The 27,637-nt window shown below is 39.9% G+C and overlaps 1 protein-coding gene across 4 annotated transcripts in view; it reads left to right on the top strand.

Annotated features, from left to right (window-relative positions):
* The window catches only part of CACNA2D1 (calcium voltage-gated channel auxiliary subunit alpha2delta 1), a 463,694-nt gene that overhangs the window by 263,727 nt on the left and 172,330 nt on the right, over positions 1–27,637 (top strand). For all 4 annotated transcript variants that reach the window (XM_089524632.1, XM_089524630.1, XM_089524631.1 and 1 more), the window contains exon 6: positions 3,143–3,272. In XM_089524632.1, coding sequence (XP_089380758.1) covers positions 3,143–3,272 — 130 coding nt within the window. The remainder of the gene's footprint in view (positions 1–3,142; positions 3,273–27,637) is intronic.

The following is a 27,637-nucleotide window of genomic DNA, read 5'->3' as shown; positions in this document are numbered from 1 at the left end:
CAGGAAGTCCTGCTCAAGTAGCATTTTATTTTTTATCAATCAGCTGCTAGAAATAAGAGCTAACTTCAGTTAATGGGTAAAAAAACAACTTTGCTGATCAACATCACGATAGTGGATCCTTAATTCACTTGAGTTTGGTATATTGTGTTTTACCAATCCACTCCTATAAATGTTCTCTTTGAAAACATTGCCACCATATTCCTTATTTATTTTGAAAATGAATGAACTCACCTCCTTACATCCCACAAATAACATACCTCTGTTTTCACTGCTTTTCTGTATGAGGATAGTAATACAGGCAAGGAAATAGGAAAGATGTAGGTACTGTTCAAAAAATAGAATGAGTTTTTCATTGTTTATATTTCAGAGCTACATGTGTTCTCGTGGGGGGGGGGGGGGCAGTGTGATATTTTATGGGTATGTAGTGATTTTCCACACCATTGCTGACATTAGAAAACCCCACTTCCATGCCTATGTTTCAGCAGCATATTGACACTAGGTTAAAATAATATTGCAGATGTCTGCTGTCTAGATTGGTTAGAAGCTCAACACAGTTTTGCATAGTAGTGCAATTCTTGTTGATAGATTGCATCCTACCACTCACTCTTAAGTGTCTTTCACATGCCACACAATTCATTTTGTCTTTTACCATGGGAGGGGTGCCAACAGGTTTTTTGGGGGAAAGGCAGAGGGTTCATATTGATAGTTTTTTGTGGGTTTTTCGGGCTATGTGGCCATGTTCTAGAAGAGTTTCTTCCTGACGTTTCGCCAGCACCTGTGGCTGGCATCTTGCTGGCGAAACGTCAGGAAGAAACTCTTCTGGAACATGGCCACATAGCCTGAAAAACCCACAATCCTATGGATGCCAGCCATGAAAGCCTTTGACTTCACACAGGTTCATATTGAAGTCAGAAAAAATACTTTTTCAAACTAGAACTCAAAGGATCCCCCAGTCAGTGCAATCACTGACTATGGCCTGATACAGACAGGCCAGAATAAAGCTGCTTCGAGTCACTTTGGAGGTATGCTGTTTAAATGATACATGCGTCCTAAGAGTCCAGAAGCTGCACCAAAGCCACGCTCCAGTCCTAAGGACTGGAGTGCAGCTTTGGTGCAGCTTCCAGATTCCAGATTCTTAGGGTGCATGCATAATTGAAATGCCATACCTCGAAAGTGACTCGAAGCAGCTTTATTTTGGCCTGTCTGTATAGGGACAATGAATTTCCTCCAGAATATATTCCAGAATCTATAGCCCAGAAAAGTAGCTTTCCCAAGTGCTGGTTCATATGCTGACCTTAAGCTCTTTCTATTTCATGTAAATATTAAAGTCATATAGAAGGACTGCAGAGGGCAAATACAAAATACATATATCTTGAAATAGCTATGTATTAATAAAATCAATATAATATTAATGGTAACTTAATATTAAAAGCAAATTAAACACATTTGTGGATCATTTTTATATAAATGAAAATGCAGTAATAATGGATCAAGTGTAAGTGGAGGGATTTTATTGTTAATAATGGAGGGGAATTTTATTTGTTATGAATGAAATTTAAATATTAACAACAAAAATGTAAATGTAGTCTCTTACTTACTTTTATGTGTTCTGTTATTTTAGAAAGCCTGCTAAGTTTTTCCTCTTCCTCTGAGGCCATGACTCTTGGGTGTATGGCCATTGAATGCTTGCTGAGTCCTGTAAGTGGCTCTTGGCTCCATGGACGTTGCCCATCATTGTATAAAAGGCAAGCTGGATGATCACTCCTTTTCTGAACCAACTGTATCAGAGGAGAGGAAATATAAAATAATCATAGTGATTAAATAGCTAGCATCCCTTTTGGCTGTTTTACAAAGGAATCTATCAGTTGATAGTTTCCATATTGTTCTTCGCTTAATTCAGTGGGAACATAGGTAGTGCTACAGCTCTCGTTTATTTGAGGAATGTTGTGGATGTGAAAGGATATTTATCAAAGGGATACATGCATGACATATTATCTCACTGCAAGAATTCATTGTTGATGTCTCATTTACAGAATTAAAATGGCTCATTACTATAGACAACTGGCAGGGAGACAATGAATTTCCTCCAGAATATACAAACACAAATCAGAGCCACCGTGAAGCAGTAACTGGGTCAGATTACAACATCTTTGAGGCTAATTTAATATTTCCTTGTTTCAGTGGATGCTCCAAACAAAGAGCTGCATGATTTTTTTCAGCACCATGCTGCTTTTGGCTTTGCTTGAGCAGCTCAGGAGACAAACTCATTTGAAGAGCAGGGCTGCTCTTGGGGGGAAACTGGTGTGAGACAGAGAGTCAAGCCCTTTCCCAATGTTGTCAGAATGTGCTATGAGTCCTTGTGTTGACAAGAAAACTGTAAGCAATGCAGCAGCAGGATCTGCCCCCATCCTTTGCGTCACTGCATATTTACTATACGGATGGGAATGTATTTCATTTTGTCCCTACTTTTTACACAAACAGTCTGAATTTGTTCCCCCCCCCCCCACAAGACTAATGCAGAGAACAGAGTTCTCCTATAGCTTTCACATTTCTTGACTCAAAAATGATATACAAAATATGTATATCAGGAGAAATTGTGTACAAATATGTATCAGCTACATAAACCATGTATAAAACATATATGTATTTTATGACAACAAATGCAAATTTTTGTGTGTTTTTTTTAAATTACAAGGAGATTGGAAGAAAGTGACTTGTTTCAATGGATACAAAATTGACACAGGGTGGAAATAGGCTTTTTTTAAAAAAAACTCTCTCTGGTTTATTATAATATCTGAAAACAAGACCACCCATCCTGATTCATCTACCCATCTTCACATACAGTTATGCTTGAGATGGAAGAGTGAGTTGAATGAACAGATAGCTGCTCATAGAACCTGTGTTAGAATCTTTTCCTTCAATGTGCCGACTCTTTTTACAAAAAATTTTCCCATTGGGGATATTCAAAAGTCTTATCTCTCACTTGCAGTTTGGAATTATTTCCTCTTCTTTGTCACCAGAAGACTCTTATCACAGTCTCCTTACATGTGCAGAGCAGGCCCCTAGACCTCTCTGAAAAGTGTGTGTGACTAATTTTTGTTGTAGCTTTTAATATATTCCTTCTTTTTCTTCCCTTACAAAGTATGGAAGAAATGAGTCTGAAATGGGCAGTCAGAGAATCAAACCAGTATTTGAAGATGATCCAGTTTTTGGCCGGCAAACATCTTACCAGCATGCTGCAGTTCACATACCAACTGATATATATGATGGCTGTAAGTAGTGAATAAATTCATAGCATTTTCTTATATGCCTTATTCATGAAGGATGTAATCTGGATTTGTTCATGTGATACATGCTTTGCTAAGTTAAATGAGGTTTATGAAATGTCTACATAAGCCTATTATTATTATTATTATTATTATTATTATTATTATTATTATTAACCTTTATTTATATAGCACTGTAAATTTACACAGCACTGTACATACAATTTTTTAGTTAGACGGTTCCCTGCCCTCAGGCTTACAATCTAAGAAGACACAACACAAAAGGAGAAGGGAGTGGTGGTGGGGAATGAGATCAGGTCCAGCAGTTCTTCTCCACCTCTGAGGCCTGGACCAAGGCAGATGGACTGGAGGAAGGGCTTGGCTTCTTAATTTACACCGTTTTCCACTCTCCCTCATGGGATAATGGGGAAGTCCATACCAAGACTTTCCCATTATCTGAACCTTCTTTCCAGATAACAAAGGGTTAAATGTGGAAGGAAGTACAGTTTCATTTTATGAAGTTCAGGATCACAAGTGCCAATGGGATGGACAGTTGGCAAAACCTTCGAGAAGCTTCTGAGCATAAACTATACAAAGGCTGAAGCACCATGAAGCTTTCTCTCTCACTCTCTAATCAGACAATGAGTTGAGCTTCAATGAAGCTCCTGTCCCTCTGAGTAACTGGTCAAGACTAGACAAGGGATTCCAGACCCTAGCTACTCCCTGAACATCAAGGACTACAAATCCTCTCTGATCTTTGAGTAGAATTAGGACAGCATATTAGCTAGTCATGTCATGTTTCTTTTTTAATTCTTTCTCCTGGTTTGGTTGAAATTATCTAATCTGTTTGTAACATGTAATTTTTAATCTCTAAAAAGATGTCATTCACTTAAGAGATATCCTTTTGCTATAGAACAAATCCCTTTTCTTTAAAGGTGCTTTGTGTTTGTCACACTCTTTTTTCACATGCCTTGGCTTGGCCTAGCTGTTCTCTAGGGAAGTGCCAGTGGAATCCCAGCATATCCTATTGCATTGCAAAAGAGGGAGGATTCAAATAAATGGGTGTTGGTGGTGAGTTAATCAGAAGAAAGATGGTCTCAAGGGGTTCCATCTAGCTCAGGCAAAAACTCAAGGGGACCCCAGAGAACCATCACACCTCACATTGCCCTGTCCACATGATGCAGAGTCAAAGCCATGATGTGAGTTCAGACCTCCATCATGTGGGAAGTCCAGTTTCACACAGAATCTGGGCCATCTCTCCCTTAAACCATTTTTTTTTAAAAAAAACTTATCTTTTCCTCCAAAAATCTGGAACACTCTGTAGTGATGCCAAGCAGCTGTCTGAAAATGTGTCCTACTGTGCCACCCAGCAATGAATCACTCCCTCTGAGGTCATGGCAAGGTGCCCAGCAATGTAATACTAGGTGCTCCATTTCTGACCTCACAGAGAGAGTGACTCACGCCAGCGGTGGTGGCACAGTCTGGTAAAGGATGTATGAATAGACAGCTGTCCAGCATCACTCTGGAGTTCCCCAGGTAATGGGAGCATTCTGGGCAACTTTGGGGTCAGAATACTCCAGGAGCAGCCCCAGGTATGTGAGTACCAGACTTCAGCCTAATTCCAATTGCTACCTCCATCTAAAGTAGAACCAAGGAATCAATTGCTGAAAAGTAAACCAACACGTGTAAATCCCTTTGCTTCCATGAGTTTATCCTACTTGTAACTAGCAATTACATTTAGGCCTCAGTCTTAAAGTAAAGGTTATCGCCTGACACTTTCTTAGTTGTTGAAGGTCTCTTCCTCCTGTATTGGTGTGCTAATCCATCTAATCCATCCTATTTTAGTTAAAAAGTTAAGTGTTTATATGACAACTAAATAGCTGTATTTGAAAATATAACTGTCCTGCACCAAAGATGGGTAGCTCATGCCCCCCCCCCATCTACAAATCCCTATGCAATTAATTGGTCCTCTTTCAAGAACAATTTGTTCTTTCCCCATGGGAAAGAAGTGGTGTGCCTAAGATGGAAAACTGTGTGCCTCTGTGTGAGGGCAAGAGAGAGAAAAAGAGAGAGGGAGCGAGGGGGACATGTAGTGGCAAAAAAGAGAGGTAACGGGTATACAGTGCATCTGCCCCAACTGCAAGCTTGCCATCAGTGGATTTGAGCATCCTCGAATGGCCCCGCCTCACTGTCCCGAATGGTGGTGTGTACATGTGGCTGCAGCATTGTGGCCACATGTGTGGCACACCACCATTAAAAACCATGGGACTTAAGTTCCCATAGTTTTTGGCATCCATGAAGAAAGGAGGAATGGAACTCCCATGGCTATGAAGGACTAACTATATGTGGATGGCATCACTTTAAGTTTATGCCACCTATCACTGATTTGCTTCTGCTTGCTGACCCCAGAATATTATATCTGAACGAATGCTTGCCCCGAAAGGAAGAAAAATACTTCCTTTCCTTGGCCTAAGATATGAATAGCTTAAATCATTATTTCTTACTTGGTGCTCCCAGATGTGTTTCTCTACATATCCCATCATCCCAGGCAGCCATGGTGGGTATGGATAGTTATTGTCTGAATACACACCTGAAGAGCAACAGGTTAGGGAAGACTACTATATGATATACCTGAGCAGCTGCAGTGTAATGGCAGATGGTGCCCTGCATGGCACCTGAGTGTTCATTTGTATGCCACTGACATAGATGTGCATGAGACATAAGATGTATCCCTTTTGTGAGATGTCTAATTAACAGGGCCCCTGGGGAGAAGGAAGTGAACCCTGAAGAATGTTAACACTAGCAAGCCAGAGTGACTATTTTGAAATGAAAGGCATAGTCATCATGTAAAGAGGAAAATGATATATTAGGAAGAGATATTATAAAATAAGGTCTGTCCCTGGTAAATAGGTAGAACTGGAACATATATATATGAAATGAGCAAGCAGAACCTGGGCTCATATTTTGGAAATTCTCCTTTGTTTGCAGCTGACGGATTCAGTAGTAGGTTTTGGAAAAGCTACTTTGTTCAGGATGACAGCTCCTAGAATCCTCCTGGGGATTTTGGATGTTGCATTTCAAAAAGTCATTTTTCTTTTGGTTGATTCTGTTCAGTATATGCAGGTGTTACCATCATGGAGAAAAACATGATGCTCCTGTGTTCCGTCTCGATGAGGTGCTTCTCAAATAAAGAAACAATGGTGGAAGTTCTAATTCAATGCTCTCTCTGTGTGATTACTCTTCAAGTAATTTCTGACTTATGATGACCCTAAAGTAAACCAGTTATGGGGTTTTCTTGGCAAAATTTGCTCAGATGAAGCTTGCTTTTGCATTTCTTTGAGGCTGAGCACATGTGACTTGCTCAAGATCATCTAATCGGTTTCATGGCCAAGCAGGAATCAAACCCTGGTTTCCAGAGTCATGGTCCAACAGTCAAACTACTGGCTCTAATTCAGTGCTAACACAGTTAAATATAAATAAATTCAAAGGCAGCATTTAGGAATTAAACATCCAGATCCCTGGCCTGGATGAGTATTGCTGAACATTGTTATTTCTCCTTCAATAGAATTTTTTAAAATTCAAGTTCTTTCCATTCTGAATATGAAGAAAGTTGCAAATTTTAGTAAATTCTTACAGAAAAATGAACCACACTCACCCATTCCTAGACATGATCTGTCCATTACTTACTTGTAGTGTTAAGGCTGCTTGAGTCAGTATACTGGACTCTGGGCAGACTGAGTCTAAAGCTGTTTGGTTGAGTTCTTGGAAGGTACTCCAGGGTGTTCAGCCTCTATTCCAGCACGATGTAATGTTTCTACATTCATTCAGATAATCATTCATTCAAGCATTAGAGAGTTACCAGCTTCCATGGTAATACAGAAAAAATTGTTTTAGTGCAGAATAGAAATTATGTAAGGAAATCAATAAGGATTTATTTCCTTATTGTTTGCAGTTCTGGTCTTCCATTCATGGAAGGCTGCTTGTTTCAGTGGAAGCATCTGAGAGGAGATTTTTGTCCTGCACCATCTCTCATCATTTCAGAGAGTCCATTGTGTCCATGTGACCCCATATCAAGAGAACAGAGAATCTATTCCAGATTTTGAATATCTTTAAAAGGAACTTCCCAAGGTGCTGAATCTATTTGGACCCTTTAAAATCTTGATTAAAATTTGGAGTAGATTCACCACCCCACTTACATAGGAGCCACCACCAGCCACTGCTCATTTCTCTGGGGCTGATTTGAGGGCTGAAGGAGCTGCAGTAGAATGGGGAATTTGTGCTTTCTTTCTTCTCTTTACAGAAACCTCAGGTGGTTAAAAGGGTCTTCTATAAGTGGAAGGAGAGTGCTGGATTCATACAGTCCTGAATACATTTGAGATTTTGTAACATACATAATGGTTTCAGAAATAGTGGCCTTTTACTCTGGAATGTAGTGCTTCTTATTTTAATTCAAGGAATCTTCCTGCTCCACTAAAATCTTATCCGTGAGTCGGGGAGACCGGAGCCTGACCCACATTTATTTAAAATTCCCATCACTGTTGTGTGTCTGCATCTATAAATGACACATGAGTGGAAACGGAAATGTCAACAGGATTGAGCAGAGGGAAGGTTCTGTGCAACTTGCGGTTTTTCATGCAGTATGTCAAAATGACACAGATTTAGAGGATTATTCTGGGATTCTGACTTTAATAATGCAAAAGTGCATTGTAATTGGTGGATTAGAGTGGGAACAGCTCTGTTATTTTAGATTTTTTTTATTTCAGCTAAGCTGTTATGAAAAATTCAATCATTTCTGAAAGGCTAATTTATGGGTGAGATGCGGGGGCCTAGTGTCATTTGAGACATGATTCATTGGTGAAACCATAGTTGAAAAATTTTCAATTTTATTTACTTCTGAGTTGATGTGTATACACATATCTTAATTTCAATAAACACATATAGCAAAAATACACTAGCAGCAAAAATGTCTGAATATGAAGATCAATTTAATTTCACCATATGAACTCTTTAGCTTAAGCAATACAATATTAACAGGAGAGAAACCCTACCATTTTTGATATGATCAAGTTCATTGACCATTCACTAAATTAGAATGACTGAAACAGTCATCTGAGAGTTAGGAGAGCTAGGGCCAATGCAGGTTGATAGTGCAAAGATTAGATGAGCTGCAGGCTTAAAGACAGCTTCTTATATATGTATGCATCTATGATTTCCAGATCTCAAATTGTGGCCCTTTTACTAGCTCTTATGTTTGAGGGAAAATGTCAGGGTGATAATGCCACCTGGAAAAGGAAAGATGACTGCACACTGATGGCTCCTTTTGCTGCATGTTAGTCAGAGCAGATGCTGCAGATTTTGTCAGGGTTTTCATGGCCACTTCCCCCCACCTCAAACCTTCTGAAGTTACTGCAGTTACCAGAACTTAGGACTTCATCACATGGGGGAAATCAGGGGATTCAAAAAGCATTATCCAGGGAAAGTTGTGCTAAAATTATCACATGGTGTCGTTATTAGAGAGCACTTAACCCGGGAATAACCAGGGAATAACCAGCTACAAATCATTCACGGGGAAATCCCGTGAATGATTTGTTGCTGGTAATTCCCTGGATAAACCCTCTCTAATCATGACGTGTGTGATAATCTTAGCCGTGATCACACAACTTTCCCTGGATAATGCCTTTTGAATCCCATTCGTGTGATAAAGTGAGGAAATGTTAAACTGCCTCATGAATTGTTGAGCATGGGGCAAGTGAATGTGCTGCTTTTCATTTTCATTGCTAACTTTCCCAGTTCTTTTCCTACTTACTTCATCCTGCCCTAAACTGGTGAGCTGTAGTGCATTTCCCTTTATTGGTGTGAGACGCACATGACTTTTCTTCAACTTTGCTGTAGTGCTTTGCATGATTACTGTAGTTGTAGTGCTTTGTATAATTAATTAATTAATTAATTTTGTTTTTTAATTACTTGAGAGTAAGTCCCCACTGAAGAGAGAGCATTTGTTTTTGAATAAATATGCCTAGGATTGCACCATACATATATTCAAAATATATTCAGTAGGCTTTTGGAGCCTTGAGACTTTCTCATCTATAAGTATCTTGAAAATGATTCATTCCTAAAAACAAAAACAACTTTCCCCTCCAACTGCCCCCCCCCCCAAAAAAAAACCCACAACAACCCCAGAAACAAAACATAAAATGCCAGAACTTTAGTTTTCAAGCCAGCAATTAAGTCAAAGAATTGTTTAGTATCAAAGTCTGGAAACAACAACAACACATTAGGGATGTCTTCAAGAACTATTCCTGTGAGTGTAATGAGCAAGATTTACTTCAAGAAGCATCTCTTATATGGAAAAGAGTTTTGTATGAATTAGTTGGCTGCTATATCATTCTTATGCTTTCTGAAGGATCAAGAGGAAATAAAGTCCCTAGCTTATTTTAAATATTTTAATGGAATAGTAAAGTTGCAAGCAACAAGGTTGATTCTACTCATAGGTGATACTAAAACTCTTGGACTTGACTTTTCCCCCATAAAATGTTATTAGTCTAGAAATAAGTCTTTCCTACAGTGCCTCCTAGCATAGTGTTATGTGTATGTGTGTTTATACCTTCAAGTGACCTGTTGACTTATGACAACTACATACTCTCAGCCCCAGAAATCCCAGTGATAGATTTGTCTTTGAGTTTCCTTAAAGCAGAAACTACAAGAAGAAGCCACTTTGACTTGCATTGTTGGGGAAAGGTGGAATATAAATGCTGGGACATGACAACGGCAATGCTCTCTTGGTTGCAGGGCACATTAAGACAAGGCACTTTGCATAATTTCTTGAGGTCCTGCTGCAACTGCTTGTCTCAGCATGCCCCACAATTGGGAGAGCATTGAAGTAATCATTTCCCAGCACCTCAATCTGCAGCACCTCAGAAGCTCACAGTTGGAGCGTTGGCTAGTAGGTTTTGGGGATCATGTTCAGTCATTAGTGATCATAAACAAGATTTCCAAAAGTTATGAGATTATAAATCTAGTTTACAATCTTGCAAATATTGAACAGGATGGCAGCCATTATCTTCTGTTCACTTTAGAATCTATTCAAGAATGATTGTTGCTATTACAGTAAAACCAACAGCCTAGCTGGCTGCAACAAGGAGACCTTGAACACTTTTAAATGTCTTTCACACCACTGTGTTTGAATCTGGAGGAAGATAACCATGTTTGTGAAATGTAAATCCTGTGAAACTTGAAACAGTAATCTTGAGAATGGGATACAAAAGGAAATTTGAGCAAAACTCTTGGCCTGTTGTGTCCAAAGAAGTCAGTATGATAACTCTAAATGTGTCTTTAAAAATAAAATAATAACAGCCAGGTATGGGCTAAACAGAATTGGGAGTATGATATGTGAACAATATGGTGCAGCCCCAATCAAAACTGTTCCCTGATTCTATTTTTCAGTGTAAGAGAACCTACAGTACATATTGGCACAAACTGTGAAAGAGAAAGATGTAATCTATAGAGGAAGATCAAAAAGGTGGATCAAACTGTGGTTAAAGTCAGATATAGAAAATGTTACTTCAGGGTGTATGTGTCTGTGGGGGTGGGGTGGGGTGTGGGGTACAGTTCCTTCTATCCCACAGCTAGCATGACCACATTTGCTGGGAGACTCTAGGTATTGTAGTGCAAAAAGGTAATTTGTTCAAGATCTGGTTGAAGTTCCCTGATTGTAAAACACTTCAACCAAGGTGTTGCAATCTGAGTGTTTCAACAAAGATGAACTCTAATAATGGATAAGACTCTAGCATTAGACAGTGATAGAGGACAGGCTGTGGCATGGTTAAGAGGCTTATCACTTGTGGATCCAATTCAAGAGCCAACAAAGTTCATGCTGGATAAATGGGCACACATCTTCCAACCTACAGCTAAAGGAATGTGTGACAATGATGAATGGAGAATTGTACTATTCCATCATTGTACTCTCTTTTTCTTTCCATGGGAAATAGTGTGTAAACCAAGTCTCTCTCCACATAAAGACTTTCATGTATGCTATGTGGTTCCTAGAAAGTTTAGTTCCAAAATTTCCATCTGCACTAAATAGGCCCTGGATTGTGTGACTAAGGGGCTGTACAGATTGGTGCCGCCCTGCCACCCCTTTTTGCCCCAGATTGTTGCAGCGTCAATCACACGCCGCGGCAGCGATCTGGCCTCTGCATGATGCAAAAAGAAGCTGCCATAAACTGGTTTCTTTTTGCGTCCCAGAAGGGGCGCCATAGGTGCGCTGGTGTGCTATGATGATGCCCTTTCCATACTGCACTGTTTGGACGCTGCGCCCAGCATGCATCATCATGGCGCCCAGGCAGCACAGTAAGGGCTTAGAGTGTGTGGACGCTCAGTCCTCACCGCGCATACAGGCAGGCACAAAGTGCCAGTCTATATAGCCCCTAAGGATCCAACTCAGTATTACATTAAATACATAAGACAATATCAATCCATGGTGTTCTACTGGTGGAACAGGAAAATCCAGCAAAACCATATAGGGAACAATCTCCCTTCTGTACTGTAGTCTACTGCACAGTATGTTTACGTCTGTTTGAGCGTGTGTATGTGTGTATAATCAAAGTTCCCCCATCTATGTTGTCCTCCTAACTTGAATTGCTTAAATGCATACTTCTGAGTAAAATAAAAATCAAGAGCTGCCTGCTCTGTATTCAGTGTGGTGCAATTTGACTTTAAACTGTTAGTGCTTATTTGAAATGCAAACAAAGGCTGACCTTTAAGTGTGAGCCATCATTAACTTCAATACCTGCTGTGTGTTTCTTTGATAGCAAAGACTTTGAACCACTGTATTGTATCTAGCACCCTTATTTTTCAGGAAACATCAAACTACAGTGATATTTACAGCACAACTTTTAACAACAACAACAAATGTTTTATTTAACTCTTTAGAGCAGGAGAAAAACTACATATAATGTTTGACTTATTTACAAGAACACATCAGGAGGTTTCTCTGTTTTAACAGGTTTTATTATTATCTTCAAAGACTGGTCTCTCATAGCTCATTAGCTTAGATTTCAAATGTTTCCTTCCTACAAATATATCTCTAACTATCTGCAGATATGCATAAATATTATAATAAAGCAGATCATTTGATTCTGGTTTTCTCTTGGAATGTTTGAAATAGTTTCTTAAAAGCATGATTTAAATGTTTGAATTTGTAGCTGTAATAAGCTATGGCGCAAAGTATTTGACCCCCATGAGACTGGAGAGGGACAGGTATAAAAAGCATAGCTAAAATGAAGTAATAAAATGAAGTAATTATGGAATTAAATACGAAGTTTGGAATTATTTATTTTTGGACTCCAAGTAGTAGAGTGTCCTAGGTCCCAAGGATTTGGGGAAGTAAAATCCAAAATTAGATTAAACATCATAGCTACAAGATAACCACCACCAAAAGTGATATTTAGCTCCCTTCCTTCATTTTTCAGCATCAGTTGTAAAGTAAAATGGTTGGAATACCCAAGGAATGCAGACTAACCACTGAAGAATAGTTAAGATACACACACACACTCACACAGATATATATACGCACATACAACATTGTGACCTTTGGGCCTGTACAGACATGTGCTTTGCGCCAGCCTGGGTCTGAACTAGGGTTGTGCGCGGGCTGAGCATTTACACACTCAGCAACCCTACCGTGCAACCTGGCCACCATCGTGGTGCGTGCCCGTCCATACAGGGCCTGCCATGATGACATCCGCATTGCACAGGACCCAAACAGCGCTGCACCACACCAACGTTCCCTGTGCGTGGCCTAAAAAGAACACGTCAGGAAGTGGGTTTGGTTGCCGCGGTCCCCATCCGGGGCAGGAAGGGGCAGCATCTTGCCGCCCTTTTCTGCCAATCTGTACAGTCCCCTTGTTATTATGTCTGTCTGTCTGTATGAATCTCTCTCTTTCTCTGGACTCAGAATGAGATTTAGTACACTTGCTTTCACGGACACTTTTTGGCCTATAGTGGAATATATTTGTGTGACCCTCTTTAGGAGTTGGCACAACCCACAACAACATAGAAGCCAATGGTGACTGTGGCCCATTCTAATAGTGTGCTTAGTGTTAAGTCTGAATCAGCCTAGCATATCATTTGATCCAACATTAGCTCTCACAGCGCAGTGGTATGTGTATGAAATGGTAAAGTACAGTTCAGTAATAGTTATCATGGGCAGGTAAACTGAAACTCTTTCAATCCTTGTTTTTTTCTTTCTCATTTGTTGCTGCTTTTAGCTAACCATAGCAGTGAATTTGGTAAATTAGAGATGTGCTCCATTTTTTTTATGCTGCTAGTTTAAGTAGAGTCTGGGTGCAAATCACTGAGAATATTATGAGTGTTCATTTTGATTACAACATGGCTGCCTGCTCTAAGAGTAATTAGTGCCTAATTTCCCATGAGTAGCTGCTGTGCAATCTAGCAGGGAACCCTTTGGGGAACTGTCACTTGTAAGCAATCTGCATTTGTCAGTTTAGGTTTTAAAACACAGAATTAATCTGCTTGTATCTCTGATATGGCACATCACCCCCTGCCTAGTTTTAAAGGATGTGGTCAGCTAGTTAATCACTTGAGGCCTCCTTTTGACAATGAATGGTAGACTATAAATGATCACAGTCTGATGATTTGATCAAAGTAAAAAGGAGAGCCCTGGAAGTATAGCATATGTTAAATATATTTAGTAGCTTGCACATAAGATGTTTTAAGGGATGACCTAATCACACCTTAATGTTTAGGACAGTAGATATAGTTTGCATTTTGATATGAACCAACACAAATTGAACTGCTAAATTACAGCTAAAAGTTCCTGAATTTTCATGGATCAACACTTTTGCTAAGGGAAGAACTGAGGATCTGGAGGTCAGCGGTTTAGCTATCTTCCTCCTCCACTCATCAATGCCGCTAAGGACACACTTCCATCATAATATAGCAGTGTTCAAATTGGGCCATTGGGGCATTTTGCAAAGGAAGCGTCATGTCATCAACAAGTCTCTTTTTACTGAAAGGAAATAACAGGGCCCCTTCATAACTTACTATTAGAACAGTACACCTCTCCTTTCAGTGAAATAGATTTTGTTCTCCCCTTGGACATAAGGTCATTATTCAACTGTTCTTCGTTGCTTTTCGCCCATACCTCGATGAAAACTGAAGATGAAATACTTTGTCCCAGTGCTAAAAAGAAATATGGTGGCCTGTTACAGACTGCCAAAATAAAGCTGCTTCGGGTCTCTTTGGAGGTATGCTGTTTAAATGATGCATGGGTCCTAAGAGTCCGGAGGTCGCGCCAAAGCCACACTCCATTCCTAAGCACTGGAGTGCAGCTTTGGTGCAGCTTCCGGATTCTTAGGGTGCACGCATCATTTAAACAGCATACCTCCAAAGAGACCCGAAGCAGCTTTATTTTGGCAGTCTGTAACAGGCCGATGTTTTTATGCAAAGACCACATGCTTATTAATGCATACCAGTTACTGATTTCTAAAAAGTGTGGAGTAGTTAGAGGCAGCACTCTTTTCAGCAGTGCCCCTTTGAATCAAGCTATGTCATGATGTAATGCACTTCTCATCAGGCCATTCTATAGGAAGATCCCACACAATTGCTGGGACATAGATGAAGCTCCCCCCACCAACTGAGATGGCAGCAGAGCTTTTAAGGGAAAATAACTGCAATCTCTGTCCTGTCCTGGCATAGTGGAAACTGCCCAGCTAAGTGAACATGAATAGCTTCCTTCTTCTCTTTCAGGTGTGGCTAACTGTGACCCTCTAAGAGTGTTTCTGGCCTATAACCTCTATGGACCCTAGCCAGCATAGCCAATGATGATGGAGAATTGAAGTTGCAGTCTAAAAAAATAATAAAAACCTGGAAGGCCAAAGTTGCTCATTTCTGCTCACTCTCTATGTTAACAGTGAGTTGATAAATATAAGAAATTGCTAGATGCATTCAATATTATTTTAATCCACACTTTACTTTTGGTCTTGTTTGCATCACATCACTCTACCCAACACACAGATTGCTATTAACACATCTCTTTTTTGCTCATGATTCTTCCATTCAGACTGTTGTTACCTGTGTCACAACCCACAGGTATTAATGTTTCAGGGCACAGCAACATGCATATTTGATCTGAAGCAAGTCCTAGTAAACACACAAGGCTTACACCCAGGTAAAAGCTCTTAGCATTGTAGCCTTAACTCAGTGATGGTAGCCTAAACATTTTACTATCATTATCTTGCCACTTTGTATTTTATATCACTCAATATAGTAGCTATGGGGAAGGGCAAATTATAGCATTGCTTCCAAATAAGAATTCTGTTGCTCCCCCCTTCAGTTCTTAAGTTTCTAGTACTGCAGTGAGTAAGAAGATGAAAATTGTTCACACCAGGAAGTCTTCCATTTGCTGTGTTCACATTCCCATTGTAACTTTGCTTGCCTCTTTGCTTTGCATACCTAAACTACATTTTAAACACTCAGCTAATGCTTTAGTTTACTGCAATGCTATAAATTTTGGGATCAAAAAAAAATTCATTTAGGGGCAGAGTTCTTATGGGGGGGGGGGGGATAATGCCCTCATTTTCCTGGCCTCGCAAATATAACTCTGAGTTTAAAAGAAATTGTATTTTTACTTCACTGAACATCAAACATTCACTGTTTTCATCATCCTGTTCTCTATGGGAATTTCCATCATTTGGATGATTCAAAATAAAATGATTCAAACTGGCCAAATTATGGGCATTCAGAACAGAAAAATTAAATTTATATGGACATAATGCTGGAAGTGACTGAACATATGTCAAATGAGATATTAAAAATGTAACATCATGAGCATTTTGGAAATTTCTCTTTGAGTCCTGGTGTACTTTTTCTGTGCTTAAGCTGCAATGAAGCACGTTGCATGTTCAGAGATGGCTGAAATGAAATAGAAGAATAAACCTTTTTTCTTTCATTGCATATATGCATCTCCTTACTCTGCAATGTGCTATTCCTGCAATTGTTGTCATTTTTAATGAATAAGTAGTATTGCTAAATAAGCAAAGAAAATGGTGACCATGTTAGCAGTGAATATAGCCTTTAAATTTAATGTGATAATTTTGCCTGATTTTAAACAAAAAAATTTGGCAAATAGGTTCAAAGGCCTTTTCCTTGAAAGCCCAAGTTATCTGGCCCTGTAAAAACAGGCAAGAAGAGGCGGCGAGACGGCGCCCCTTTCTGCCCCACGCCGCGGCACTGATCTGGTTTCCACAGAGCACAAAAAGGAACTGGCTTTTCCGGCTCCTTTTTGTGCCTGCGAAGAGGGATCATAGCCATTGCCGGGCTGCTTGATTATGCCCCTTTGGCGCAGTGCCATTTGGGTGCTGCACCAAAAGGGGCGTCGTCATTGCATACACTATCTGAATGGCTGCATGCCAAGATGGCGCCCAGGTAGTGCAGGGAGGGCTCTAAGCATCTGCATGCTCAGCCCTCACCCCACCCGCAGGACGGCGCTTTTTGCCCATCTGTACTGGGCCTATGTCTCTCCATATGAACCTGCAAGGGTCCTAGGATCTTTGGGGGAAGGCTTTCTCTCCATCCTGCCACCATCACAGGCTTAATTAGGGAGGATAAGAGAAAGAGTCTTCTTTGTGGCTGCTCCCACCCTCCAGAACTCCCTTCCATGGGAGGCAATACTGGCCCCCTCCCTGCTTTCCTTTTGCCGGCAGACAGTTTTATTCAAGCAGGCTTTAAATATATAATCACATTGGGGAAGCTTTTAAATGGAATGCCTGCTTTAGATATTTTTTTTAAAAAAATCATATTTATAAAAAAATCTCTTTTTTACTGTTTTTAGTTAGTTAATCTTCATTTTTTAATGTAAAATCATTTAAACGAATCTGAGCCCGCTTGGGTCCCTTTCTGGGAGAAAGATGGCATAGAAATGAAATAATAACAATAACTTTATTATGGCCATTTGGCCAGAAATAAATAAACAAATAAAGCCCGATTCCCCTCAGTACTCATTTTAGAAGAAGCACAAAAGAGATGCTACCATCACCATTTTTCCTGTCCAGACATTCAAAAAAGTCAGAAGCGGGGCTGTGGTGGAGAGAGTAGAGGGTCAGTGCTTCTTTTAGGTTCTCCTGGAACAGACTGAGCTCTTCCATTCTGCCTCTCTCATCAGAAAAGGGGATGGTTCCTTTTTACAAGAATAATAATGAAAGTACAGTACATACATTGACCAGTGGAGAAGTTGACCTAGGCTTTGTGGATCAATTTTCTTTACTAAAATTTCTCAACTTATACCTGAGTGTATACAGTAAATAGAACCACAGAATAAGGGGCAATGCAGATGATCTTGACCAGGAACTGAGAGTTTACAGGTCTGAGATCACCACTGGCATTTCTTAAACCCCAGTGGGGCCACTCATAGACCAGTCATCCATAAATTTGTGAGGTTTCCTTTTGAACCTGAGAAATTGGGCAGGCATCAATACATTCTTCCTCTGCTTACTAGTATTTCTCACTTACTCTCTATTGCTTTTCCTACAGTAATCTGGCCCCTTGTATTCTGCAAAGTGCCAGGCTAGAAGTTAGAAATCATTTGTGGGAGTGACCGTTCCAATGGAAAATGGTCACTCTCAGCTCTTAGAATTATTTTGAATGTATTTCTATTAAATGGGATAATACAAAGTGCCAGGCATATTCTTCACCATCACCCTTGTTCTCATTGTTGTGTTGTTAAGGAAAGGCCTAAAATTTAACAGGTTATCAGTTGATGAAAAGACTGTAAGGATGATTTTCAGTAGTGATGGAGAAACTGCCAAACATTTGCAACATATTTTAAAATGCTCCACTACTTAAACAGTCCATGTTAATTAGTGGAGCCATCTATAAATTATGTACATGTTCTTCTCAATTCTAGTGAAAGCAAGGTGGATGAAGATGAATCTTCTCCTTCTCTAGCTCTTGCTATTCAAAACCATCAAAGGATTGTAATGCATACGCCTGCCTCTATTGATGAACGTAGGCAGAGGTCAACCAAGCCTCAAATGTATTTTGAGCTCCCATGTTAGCACAATGTGAAATCTGCACAGAATCCCATTGTGTACATCACTTTTGCTCTTTTAAGCCTCAGAGGAATTCAAGGAGAAAGCAGTTTCAAGGGTACATGGTTTTCAAAGGGAACTTTTTGTTCTGGCAATCATACCAAACAAGACAAAACTATTAATCTCCAGAATCTGGAGTGTTAGAGTGCCATAACCTTCTGTTCCTACCTTTTGGGCACTTTTGATTGAGCTCTGCTTCCATTGGACTCAGTTTTATTCCAAGAGCTGGTGCTGTGACATTTTCATTGACAAATGTTCTTCTGTGGCTGGATTGAATGATAAGTGAACATTCATATTCCTGCAAGATAATTTGCCAATTTTTAAAATATCTTACATGCACAAAGTTGTTTAGAACTCCAGGGGGAAAATTAATTGCATTATAATTCAGGCTGGTAGTAGCGCTAGTGGAGTGAGTTTTAGTGGATCCGTGATAAAATATGCAAATAACCCAAAAAAGAAAGAGTATTAAAACTGATAAGAACCAAATGAATTGGACTGCATGTGCTAAGGGCCTCTAGATTGACTTGCTGGAGGCACTTTAAGTAGTGCTCCCTTTGAAGATTATTCCAAAATTTCATGTGCAGAATGTGGTTGCCTGAATCTTTATTGGATCTAAGATGTTGCTCGTATTACATCAGTTCTGTATCAGGTGCCCACGTTAGGTTTGCATTTCTAGTCCCAATTAAAAGTGCAAGTTTTGATCTTTAAAGCTGGGAATGATTTTGACTCAAGTTATGAAGTGCCACCTACACTGCCTATATATCAAGATCATGCTTAGAGACACTACCCTGATCACCAATAAGATCTATATGGCTAAGAAGCTCTACAGATAGGTTGCTGTGAAAAAATATATATTTAGGATGCTTTTTACACTGGTTTTGTGATAATTCATGATTCTGTGAACTTGTTGTAGTCACCATATAAAACATTCAATTTTATAGACCTTATTGAATGTTGTATTGGATGTTGTAAATAAAACAAATCAAGCAAATAAAAATGACCCCCCCCCCCCAAACTAGGCACATAAAGATCATAATGCATGTGCCAGACAAGCCTCTGTAAGGAGGGCACCCTGCAATCAGAGGCCATCCCTATAAAGCCCTTCCCTTTCTTCTTACTGTACAAACTGTATCTCTGATAAAGAGAGGTAAGGAAGAGTTTCTGCAGGATATATTAACAAATAAATGGGTAGATGTGGGAGAAGGCATTCACATTCTCAAATGTGTACATTTATCACCCAAAGGAGGAAGTATTACTCATTTATCTAATTTGTTTTAAAGTTAATACATTTTTTTCTGCTGTCAACTGCTGGAAATAGGTTTTACACACACACTCTCTCTCACACACACACTAAATACATAGCTATCTTTTTCTGAGAGCCAGTGTGTGGTGGTGGTTTGGGTGTTGGACTAAGACTCTGGGAGACAAGGGTTTGAATCCCTGCTCAGCCATGGAAACCCACTAGGTGATCTCTGAAGATGCCAGTCACAGATGCTGGTGAAACGCCAGGAAGAAACTCTTCTAGAACATGGTCACACAACCCAAAAAACCCACAAAAACTATGGATGCTGGCCATGAAAGCTTTTGACTTCCCACTAGGTGGTGTTGGGCACATCACACACATCAGACACAGCAGGTGGGTGATGTTGGGCACATTGCACAACTTCAGAGGAAGGCAAAGACAAACTCCCTCTGAACAAACCTTGGCAAGAAAATCCCATTATGGGTTCACTTTAGGGTCTTCATGAATCTGAAATGGTTTGAAGACATTCAACAAGACCAAAATGCATAGAGGACTGGTAACACTCAATAGAAGAGATGGAGAGAAGAGACCAAAGCTCAGGGTGTTGAAAAATATTGTTTTTATTCCTACAATTCTCCCAATCAGTTTTGGTCTTTCACACACACACACACACACACACACACTGCTGTACAATTGCTGTGACAAGGATGTCCTTGGTGCACATTGTAAATTGGAACAGTGCTATGCTTTGCTTCCTACTTCTCAAGCAATCTTGATGCAAGGTATGCATGTACACACAACTGATACTGCAAATAGTAAGTTGTCTCTTCTTATAATTTTATTGTTTACACATTGACACTTCACTTTCTTTTATCTTTAAACTGCCCCTGAGTAAGGCCATTAAATATTACTAAGCCAAAACACATTGGGCTAATTGAAATAATAAAACAATCTTTCTCAAAACTCTGAAATTTTGTCTCTTGTTGTTGTTGTTGTTTTGTCCCTTCAAGCCATTTCTTACTTAATGGCCAACCTATCATATGGTTTTCTTTGCAAGTTTTCTCACGGGTTATATTGGCAAGATTTGTTCAGTGGAAGTTTTCCATTGCTATTCTCTGAGGCTGAGAGAGCTTGATTTGCTCAGGGTCACCAAGTGGGTTTTCATGGCTGAGCTAGGATTCCAACCCTGATTTCCAGAGTTGTCCAACGGTCAAATCACTGTAACATGCTGGCTTTCATCTCTTCACTACATCACCACATAAAACAACACCCTTTCCCTGTATACCCAGAGTAGTTTATATATCAGCCTCTTAAAAAGTCTCCCATCCAAATCATCTAAAGGGTTTAGGTACCCAGTAGAGCTTGAGCACACACTTTTAGGACATGTTTTTGTATTTATATATTTCACTATGAATAACTTGTGTATGTACATGGAGTGATGCTTTATGAATAAGAAGTAATTCCTCCTCTCATCAAAGAAAAAGCAAGTGAAGAAAAGAAAATATGTCACTGGGACTTTGTTTCTCTCAGCTGGTGGTGGATGTGCTTGGTTTGTTCTCTGTGATGGGTATAAAAAGTGACAGACTATCCAAAGGTTGAAGGAAAGAAGATAATGAAATACCAAATTAGAATGGCTTCTGAAAGAAGGCTGATAGAAACAAATTGACCAAAAAGTTACAGAGACCTTAGCAGAGGGCCTGAATGAGGTGGTGGAAAATGGATAATGGAAGAAGGCAATTTATTTTGAAGTTATTTCATATACTTTTTGTTTCAGAGCTGCATTCTAAAGATGTGTCAGGAATGCCAGGTTATGTTATTTATTTATTTATACTAATGAATATCATAACATGCAAATTAAAAAGCATGCCCAATGTTTTCTTAGAGGAAATCCGTAAGTCTTCCTCTCTCTCTTTTTGTTCCTTTTTCACCTGGAGTATAATTGTCATAGAAGTCCTTTGCTCTTAATGTGGTTGATTGCATTAACTATTTTAAAAAATGTAAATCCTACAGGACTTAAATAAAAACAAGATATTTTTGTTAACTGGTTATCTTTCAGGAGAGCAAAGTAATAGCAAGATTAAATAAATTCCTGTTGACAACTTACGACTGAAATAAAATGGTGTTCTGAAAAGTTTATTAGCTCAGAGCTGAGTGTAATATGTTGGACAGCAAGTAAATGAGGAATTTAATTGCATAGAACTTGAGCTTAAAATCTAGCTACTCTCAGAGGCATCAGCATTTGGTTTATTACGTCCAAGTTTCATTTCACGTAACATGAAATGTATGCTCATAAATCCTCTGAAAATGTGTACCTTGTAAATGCTTTTCTTGGTATGAAAGTGCTAAATGGAAAAGTTGGGACTGTGCCTGTTATAGTCCAAGAATTAAAAAGAAAAACCATACAAAACTGCAGATATTCAGCCAAACAACAATTCTGCTTTGGTCTCGTACACTAACTCATTTTCAAGCTGGCAAAGTGACAAAATGAGTTGCTTCTATTTGTTTTTGACTATAGGATGTTGGATTGTTTTGTGCTCCCCACAGATTGTTCCCCTAAAAGTTTGTCCATCAGTAGCAAAATTGGTTAAGGGAAGGGGGGATTGATACAACATAGAGGAAGAAAACATTCAGTTTCTACTTGGATTGCTTACTCCACAGCATGACTGTTGTAGTTTATAATCTCATGCTAATTTTAGTCCACTTGGAATTTTCTTAGCAGCTGTTATCACTAACTCAACTCTATCCACTGTGGTGCTTTCCAGATGTTTTGGGCTAGAGTTTCCATTAGCTCAGCTTCCATGGCTAAAGGTTAGGAACTATGGAAACTTTAATTAAAAAAAATTGGAGGGCATCACATTGGGAAAGAATGGACTCACTAAAGGATAGATTTGGGAAGAGAAGGTAGTGTAGAAGAACTTATGCTTCTAAATAACTAATAAATGTCAACCAAATGTTGCTGATGTTTTTGAAGAAGCAGATGCAGTCTTCATGAATTGCAACCTATAGAAACTATTGTAGCTACTTAGCTTCAGAATCCATGTGGCTATCTTGTCTTGAGTAGTAACCACATGCCCAGTAGCAGCTGGTGACTTCCATGTCAACTGACTGCTAAGTCAACTCTGGTCTTTAGCTGGAACTTTAAACAAGCTATCCAAGGTGTCAAACCTTATCCCACTCCAATAGGCACAGCACCTTGGACAGTGACTTCAAAGTTCAGTTTAAAATGTGACTCCCAGGGAGCCTCCACAATCTAGGCCCCTCCTTAGAGGAGGGACTTGTTAGAGCAATTTGGACAGGCTGGGTGTTATCAAGGGACCAAAGATCATCCAGATGAAGAGGAATGAGGGGTGCACTAATTAGTAGAGCCAGTGAGGGATGCACTGAGTTGTAGATGTTCTGAAGCAGTATCACCTTTTATTTTTAAAAATAAGGTCTTTTATCAAGGGCCTTGGGGTGAAAATGGAGGTAATAGATAATGCAGTCCTGGCACACTTCACACGATCATTTGGATAAGCCTTCACCAAAGCTTTCTAAAACCAAACCTCTCAAACCAAACCAAATACAGGTATAGGATGGGAAATACATGGTTCAGCAGTACTACATATGAAAAGGCCTTGGCATTATTGTTTATCATAACTTGAATAAGAGCCATCTGTGTGCAAAGAAGCTCTTTTAGCCTGAATTAATAGAAACATAGGCGCGTTACAGACCGCCCCTTTGGGGCGGCCTGTAGGCACTCCTTTCCCCGACAGATCGGGGCCTCAGCTGCCAGAGCAGCAGCCTCTGAGGCCCCAATCCGCCGCTTTCCAGGCTGCTTCCCCACGGCCTGGAAAGGGGTGTCCTTGGGGCTTCATGCCCCGAGGACACCCAACGGCGGCGGGGAGGAGGAGAAAGGGGCCGCTTGGCTCCTTTCTCCCTTGCGTCGCTGGCGCAGCCATCTAAAGGCTGTGCCAATGACGTAAATCATGGAAGGAGCTCCATTTCAGAGCTCCTTCTAGTGCCATGAAAAGGGTGCTCTATGCACCCTCGCACGGCGCAAAGACGTCACGTCCGTGCTGGCCCGTTTGGAGGCGGCACGTTCGTGACGTCGTAATGGCAGCACCTATGTGTATATGGTGCTGTCATTTTGTATGTCCTGGGGACGTACTAGGGTTAGGTGTGTGCGTAAGGCATGCACTTTCCCTAACCCTAGTACGTCCCCACAACGTACTTTACGCCCATCTGTAACAGGCCATAGTTTTGAAGTTGAGGGAAGTAATAGTCCTACTATATTCTGCACTGTTTAGATTTCAGCTGGAGTACAGCAATCAGTTCTGGGTGCCTCATATTAAGAAGGATATAGACAAGTTGGAGCAGGTTCAGAGACGGGGAACAAGGACAATACAAAGTATGGGAAACAAAACATGGGAAAGGTTGAGTGAGCTGGGCATGTTCAGCTTGGTGAAGGGAAGACTGAGAGGTGATATAATTACAATCTTTAAATACTTCCAAGGGCTGTCACAGAGAGAAAGGTGCAGGTTTGTTCTCTACTGCCCTAGACATTAGGACCAGGTATAATGGTTTTAACTTATGGGAGAGCAGATTTCTATTGAAAATTGGAAGAAACTTCTTGACAATAAGAGTGATTCAGCAATAGAACCAATTGCCTAGAGAGATTGTTGGGTCTCCTCCTCTGAATGTTTTCAAAAAGGACACCTGCTGGGGAAGCTTTAGCTGGAGATCCTGCATTGAGCAGGGGTAGGCACTTGATGGTTCATGATCCCCCTTCTAACCTTGTAATTCAAAAATTATACTATTTTGTTCTTTAATTCATGGATTTTGTTTTCAATCTTAAAACACTGTGGTTTTCAGATTTTTTACCTTTTAATATCAACTTCATACCAAGAAGAACACAAGTCTATGGATAATTATTTGAAACGCAATTGCACTGCTGGGTATCCTTCATCATAATTCAGGGAAGGGGCTTTCAGATGGTAGATTGAGTTCTACTCATCAATGTTTGGCTGATTTCCCTCTGCATAGCCAGGGTGTCTGACTCTCAACTGTGTAACAATATCAAGAACTAAAAAGATTTCCTTCCAAGTTAAGCTGCTGAAAAGGAATGCTTGAGGGGAACAAAACAGTTAAAGATGTATGTGTGAAAGAACCTGGGAGTTTGGTTCTGATTTGGCTCACAAATTTGTGGTTAAGAAACTTCTGGCCTGAGCGTACCCTCAGAGATACCCTCCTCCTTAACTTTTAGGTTATGACTTCTTAAATGTTCTACTATTCTCCACCAGTGTTCTGGCTGATGGATCTTAGTATTATGTTAAAATGAAAGTAGATCTTGCAAGATGGAAATTTCCCCACCTTTCCTTTAGGTTGCAGACTTGGGCCAAGAACTTATATTGTGTTTGGGGAAGGTTAATTTATTCCAGAATATTTACAGGAAGTCATGGAAATGCTTACCTTTTCCCGGTTGTTTGTTGCCTTCAATATGCAGTAATTTTCAAGGCGCTGCCAGCAATCTATCTCCCTGGCTACTGACTGGCTCCCAGGCTCATGTTGGTTGTTCTTGAGCACTAGAGGCAAAAGGAGCAGCCTCTGCACCCTGCATAAGTCTTTCTTACAGCCAAACCGTGGCCAGATAGATGAAATTGTGCTTGGCAAGAACCCACTTGTTGTTCCACAGTAATATGGAGGTCTCATAGAAGGAGATGCTTGATACGTTCTTGGAGAATGTCCCAAAATGCATATACAGGTGTATCCTTTAGTTACAGATGTATATATTATCAACAGAATGCCAGCCTTACTTTATATAGGACATTGGGCAGATTTGTTTGGCCTTATGTGAACTGAATGTGAACTCCAAAATGGAACAAGACAGCCCGCCTGTGTCTGAAAACTGCCTGGCAAAATCACTTGTAGATACAAACTATCTTTCAGTGAACCTTTTTTTCCCACTGCTGTGGTCTTGCCCCTGAGGAGGGCTTCCAAGGAATCCAATGTTTCCCCATAATATAGCTTGAAAATCCTGTACTTTTATCTTATCAAGTCATAATTCTGATCCTTGGTCCTGTATAGGCAGGTTGACTGTAATGCTAAGAGATCAAAGATCATGAGTTACTAATATGGTCTCCTGAGCAGCATAAGACAGCCACGATCATTCCTAGCAACATCAGTGGCCTTGTGAATAACTTTTGATCCCACATATAAAGTTGGTAGCAGAAGTCTTTGAAGCCTAAGAGAACAGCATTAGGAATGTCTTTGCATATGTACATAATAGATCAAAAAGCAGCTCATAAAAATGATTTAGCAAGGACCAGCAATGATATCATTATGAAGACTTGACACTTCATATTTATTAAGCCTTGATAGGTTTGGACATATTGTACCAATTTAATACACTCTCTGCAGAGTGCAATTGTATTTAATTCTAAAAACTAACCTAATTCTGCTGTTTTAAACGCAGGGCAGGATTTTCTTTTGAAAATGCACTTATCCCTTTCCTGATAACTGATAAGTATTCAAACTGCTTTTCTGTATTTGCTGCACATCTCTTTACAGTTCTGCAATACAAGAGCTCTTCTATCTCCTTTTAGCCAACATATTATATGAGAAGTGGGAGCACTCCTTTGGTTTTGGTAAAATCCTGGTAGCAGTCAAGTCTCTTAGAAGGGGATGATGCAGTTGTATTCTGTTGTTCCTCTAATTTAAGGGCTGGGAATCCCATAGGTCTGGGGACCACTCTTCATTCTGGGTGAGTGGATAAGAGTTTAATGGCCCCAGAGAGTGTGGGCTAAGCAAAGGGGTGGAACTCAACAGACTTTTTGAAATAAACTGTTTTTATGTGTCACATTCATTTTATATATTTCAATTTCCTTATTAACAATTTAACCACCACCACCCCCTTTCATACTTGAGGAATTGGTATTCGGATAGCTTAATCTTACTACAGTGGAGCCTTGCTATCCATGGGTTTTCCATTGGTAGATATAATTATATTTGAACTGCAACCCTGTTGTCCCCAAAGATGATGCACACATCACACCACCATTAGGGACAACAGGACTTGGGGTCTCGGGCTTTTTCATATCCACAGGGGACAGGGTCCAGAACAGAGACACAAAGGTCTAACTGTATAATTATAATCAAATCTCCCCTCAGTCATTATAGTAGAATGGTAGAGGGGAAGAAAAGGATAGTTGTTTTGGAGGGAAAGAGAGGGCATGGTGCTGTCCACTGGAAGTTGCCATCCTTGAATCTGTCTTGGAACAATGCTCAAACAAAGCAAAACACTGGAAAGCTGGTATTCACAGTGGAAGAATGCAAGGAGACAAAATGCCATGTGTTAAAGTCCTATCTTCCACTAACCAAAGGTTCACTTCTGTAAGGAGTGTAGAATGCAATTCCTGGATTTTCTGAGAATTGAGAATGAAGAAGACTAATTGGTGATAAGGCTGAAACACATTGGGCTTTTTAAGAAATAAAAGTTTTCTGACCATTGTATAGCATGTGACACATTGTCTCCTTGCATTTTTCCACTTAGAACAATTCTCATTCATGACACTGCATTGTCCCAGGGAAATGTGAAGGATGGAACTAGTGGCCACTAAGAAAAGAGCCACCACAGTTGCCCCCTAAATAAATTGGCCTTATAAAGCCTTCATCATCAGTATTTATCACCTTCAAGACATTTGAATCTGCAGCTTTTCTTTTCTACCTTGGTGGAATTGCATTACAGTTTGGTGATCTTGTTATTATGTGCTTTCACATCAACTTATGCCAACCCTATCATGGGGTTTTCTTGATAGGATTTGCCATTGCCTTCTAATTATGACTAGAAACAAAGGTAATAGTCTTTTGTTGGTAGCATTAAAATTAAGGATGAAACAGATAAAGCATGAAGTGAGAATGGTACACAAAAGCTTAGCCGTAAGGCATTGATTCGTTCAAAATAATTGTAACATTTTTGTCTAACAAGTAGCCTTCGCTTCTTAGTGTTAATTGGAGAGCTCATTCTGGGCGGCTTTGGGACATTT

Source organism: Sceloporus occidentalis, unplaced genomic scaffold (assembly GCF_023333645.1).
Source record: "Sceloporus occidentalis isolate IW3139 unplaced genomic scaffold, rSceOcc1.0.p SCAF_5, whole genome shotgun sequence".
Classification (NCBI taxonomy): Eukaryota; Metazoa; Chordata; class Lepidosauria; order Squamata; family Phrynosomatidae; genus Sceloporus; species Sceloporus occidentalis.
The sequence above is the reverse complement of the archived record's forward strand: the minus strand, read 5'-3'. Positions and strand labels throughout refer to the sequence as shown.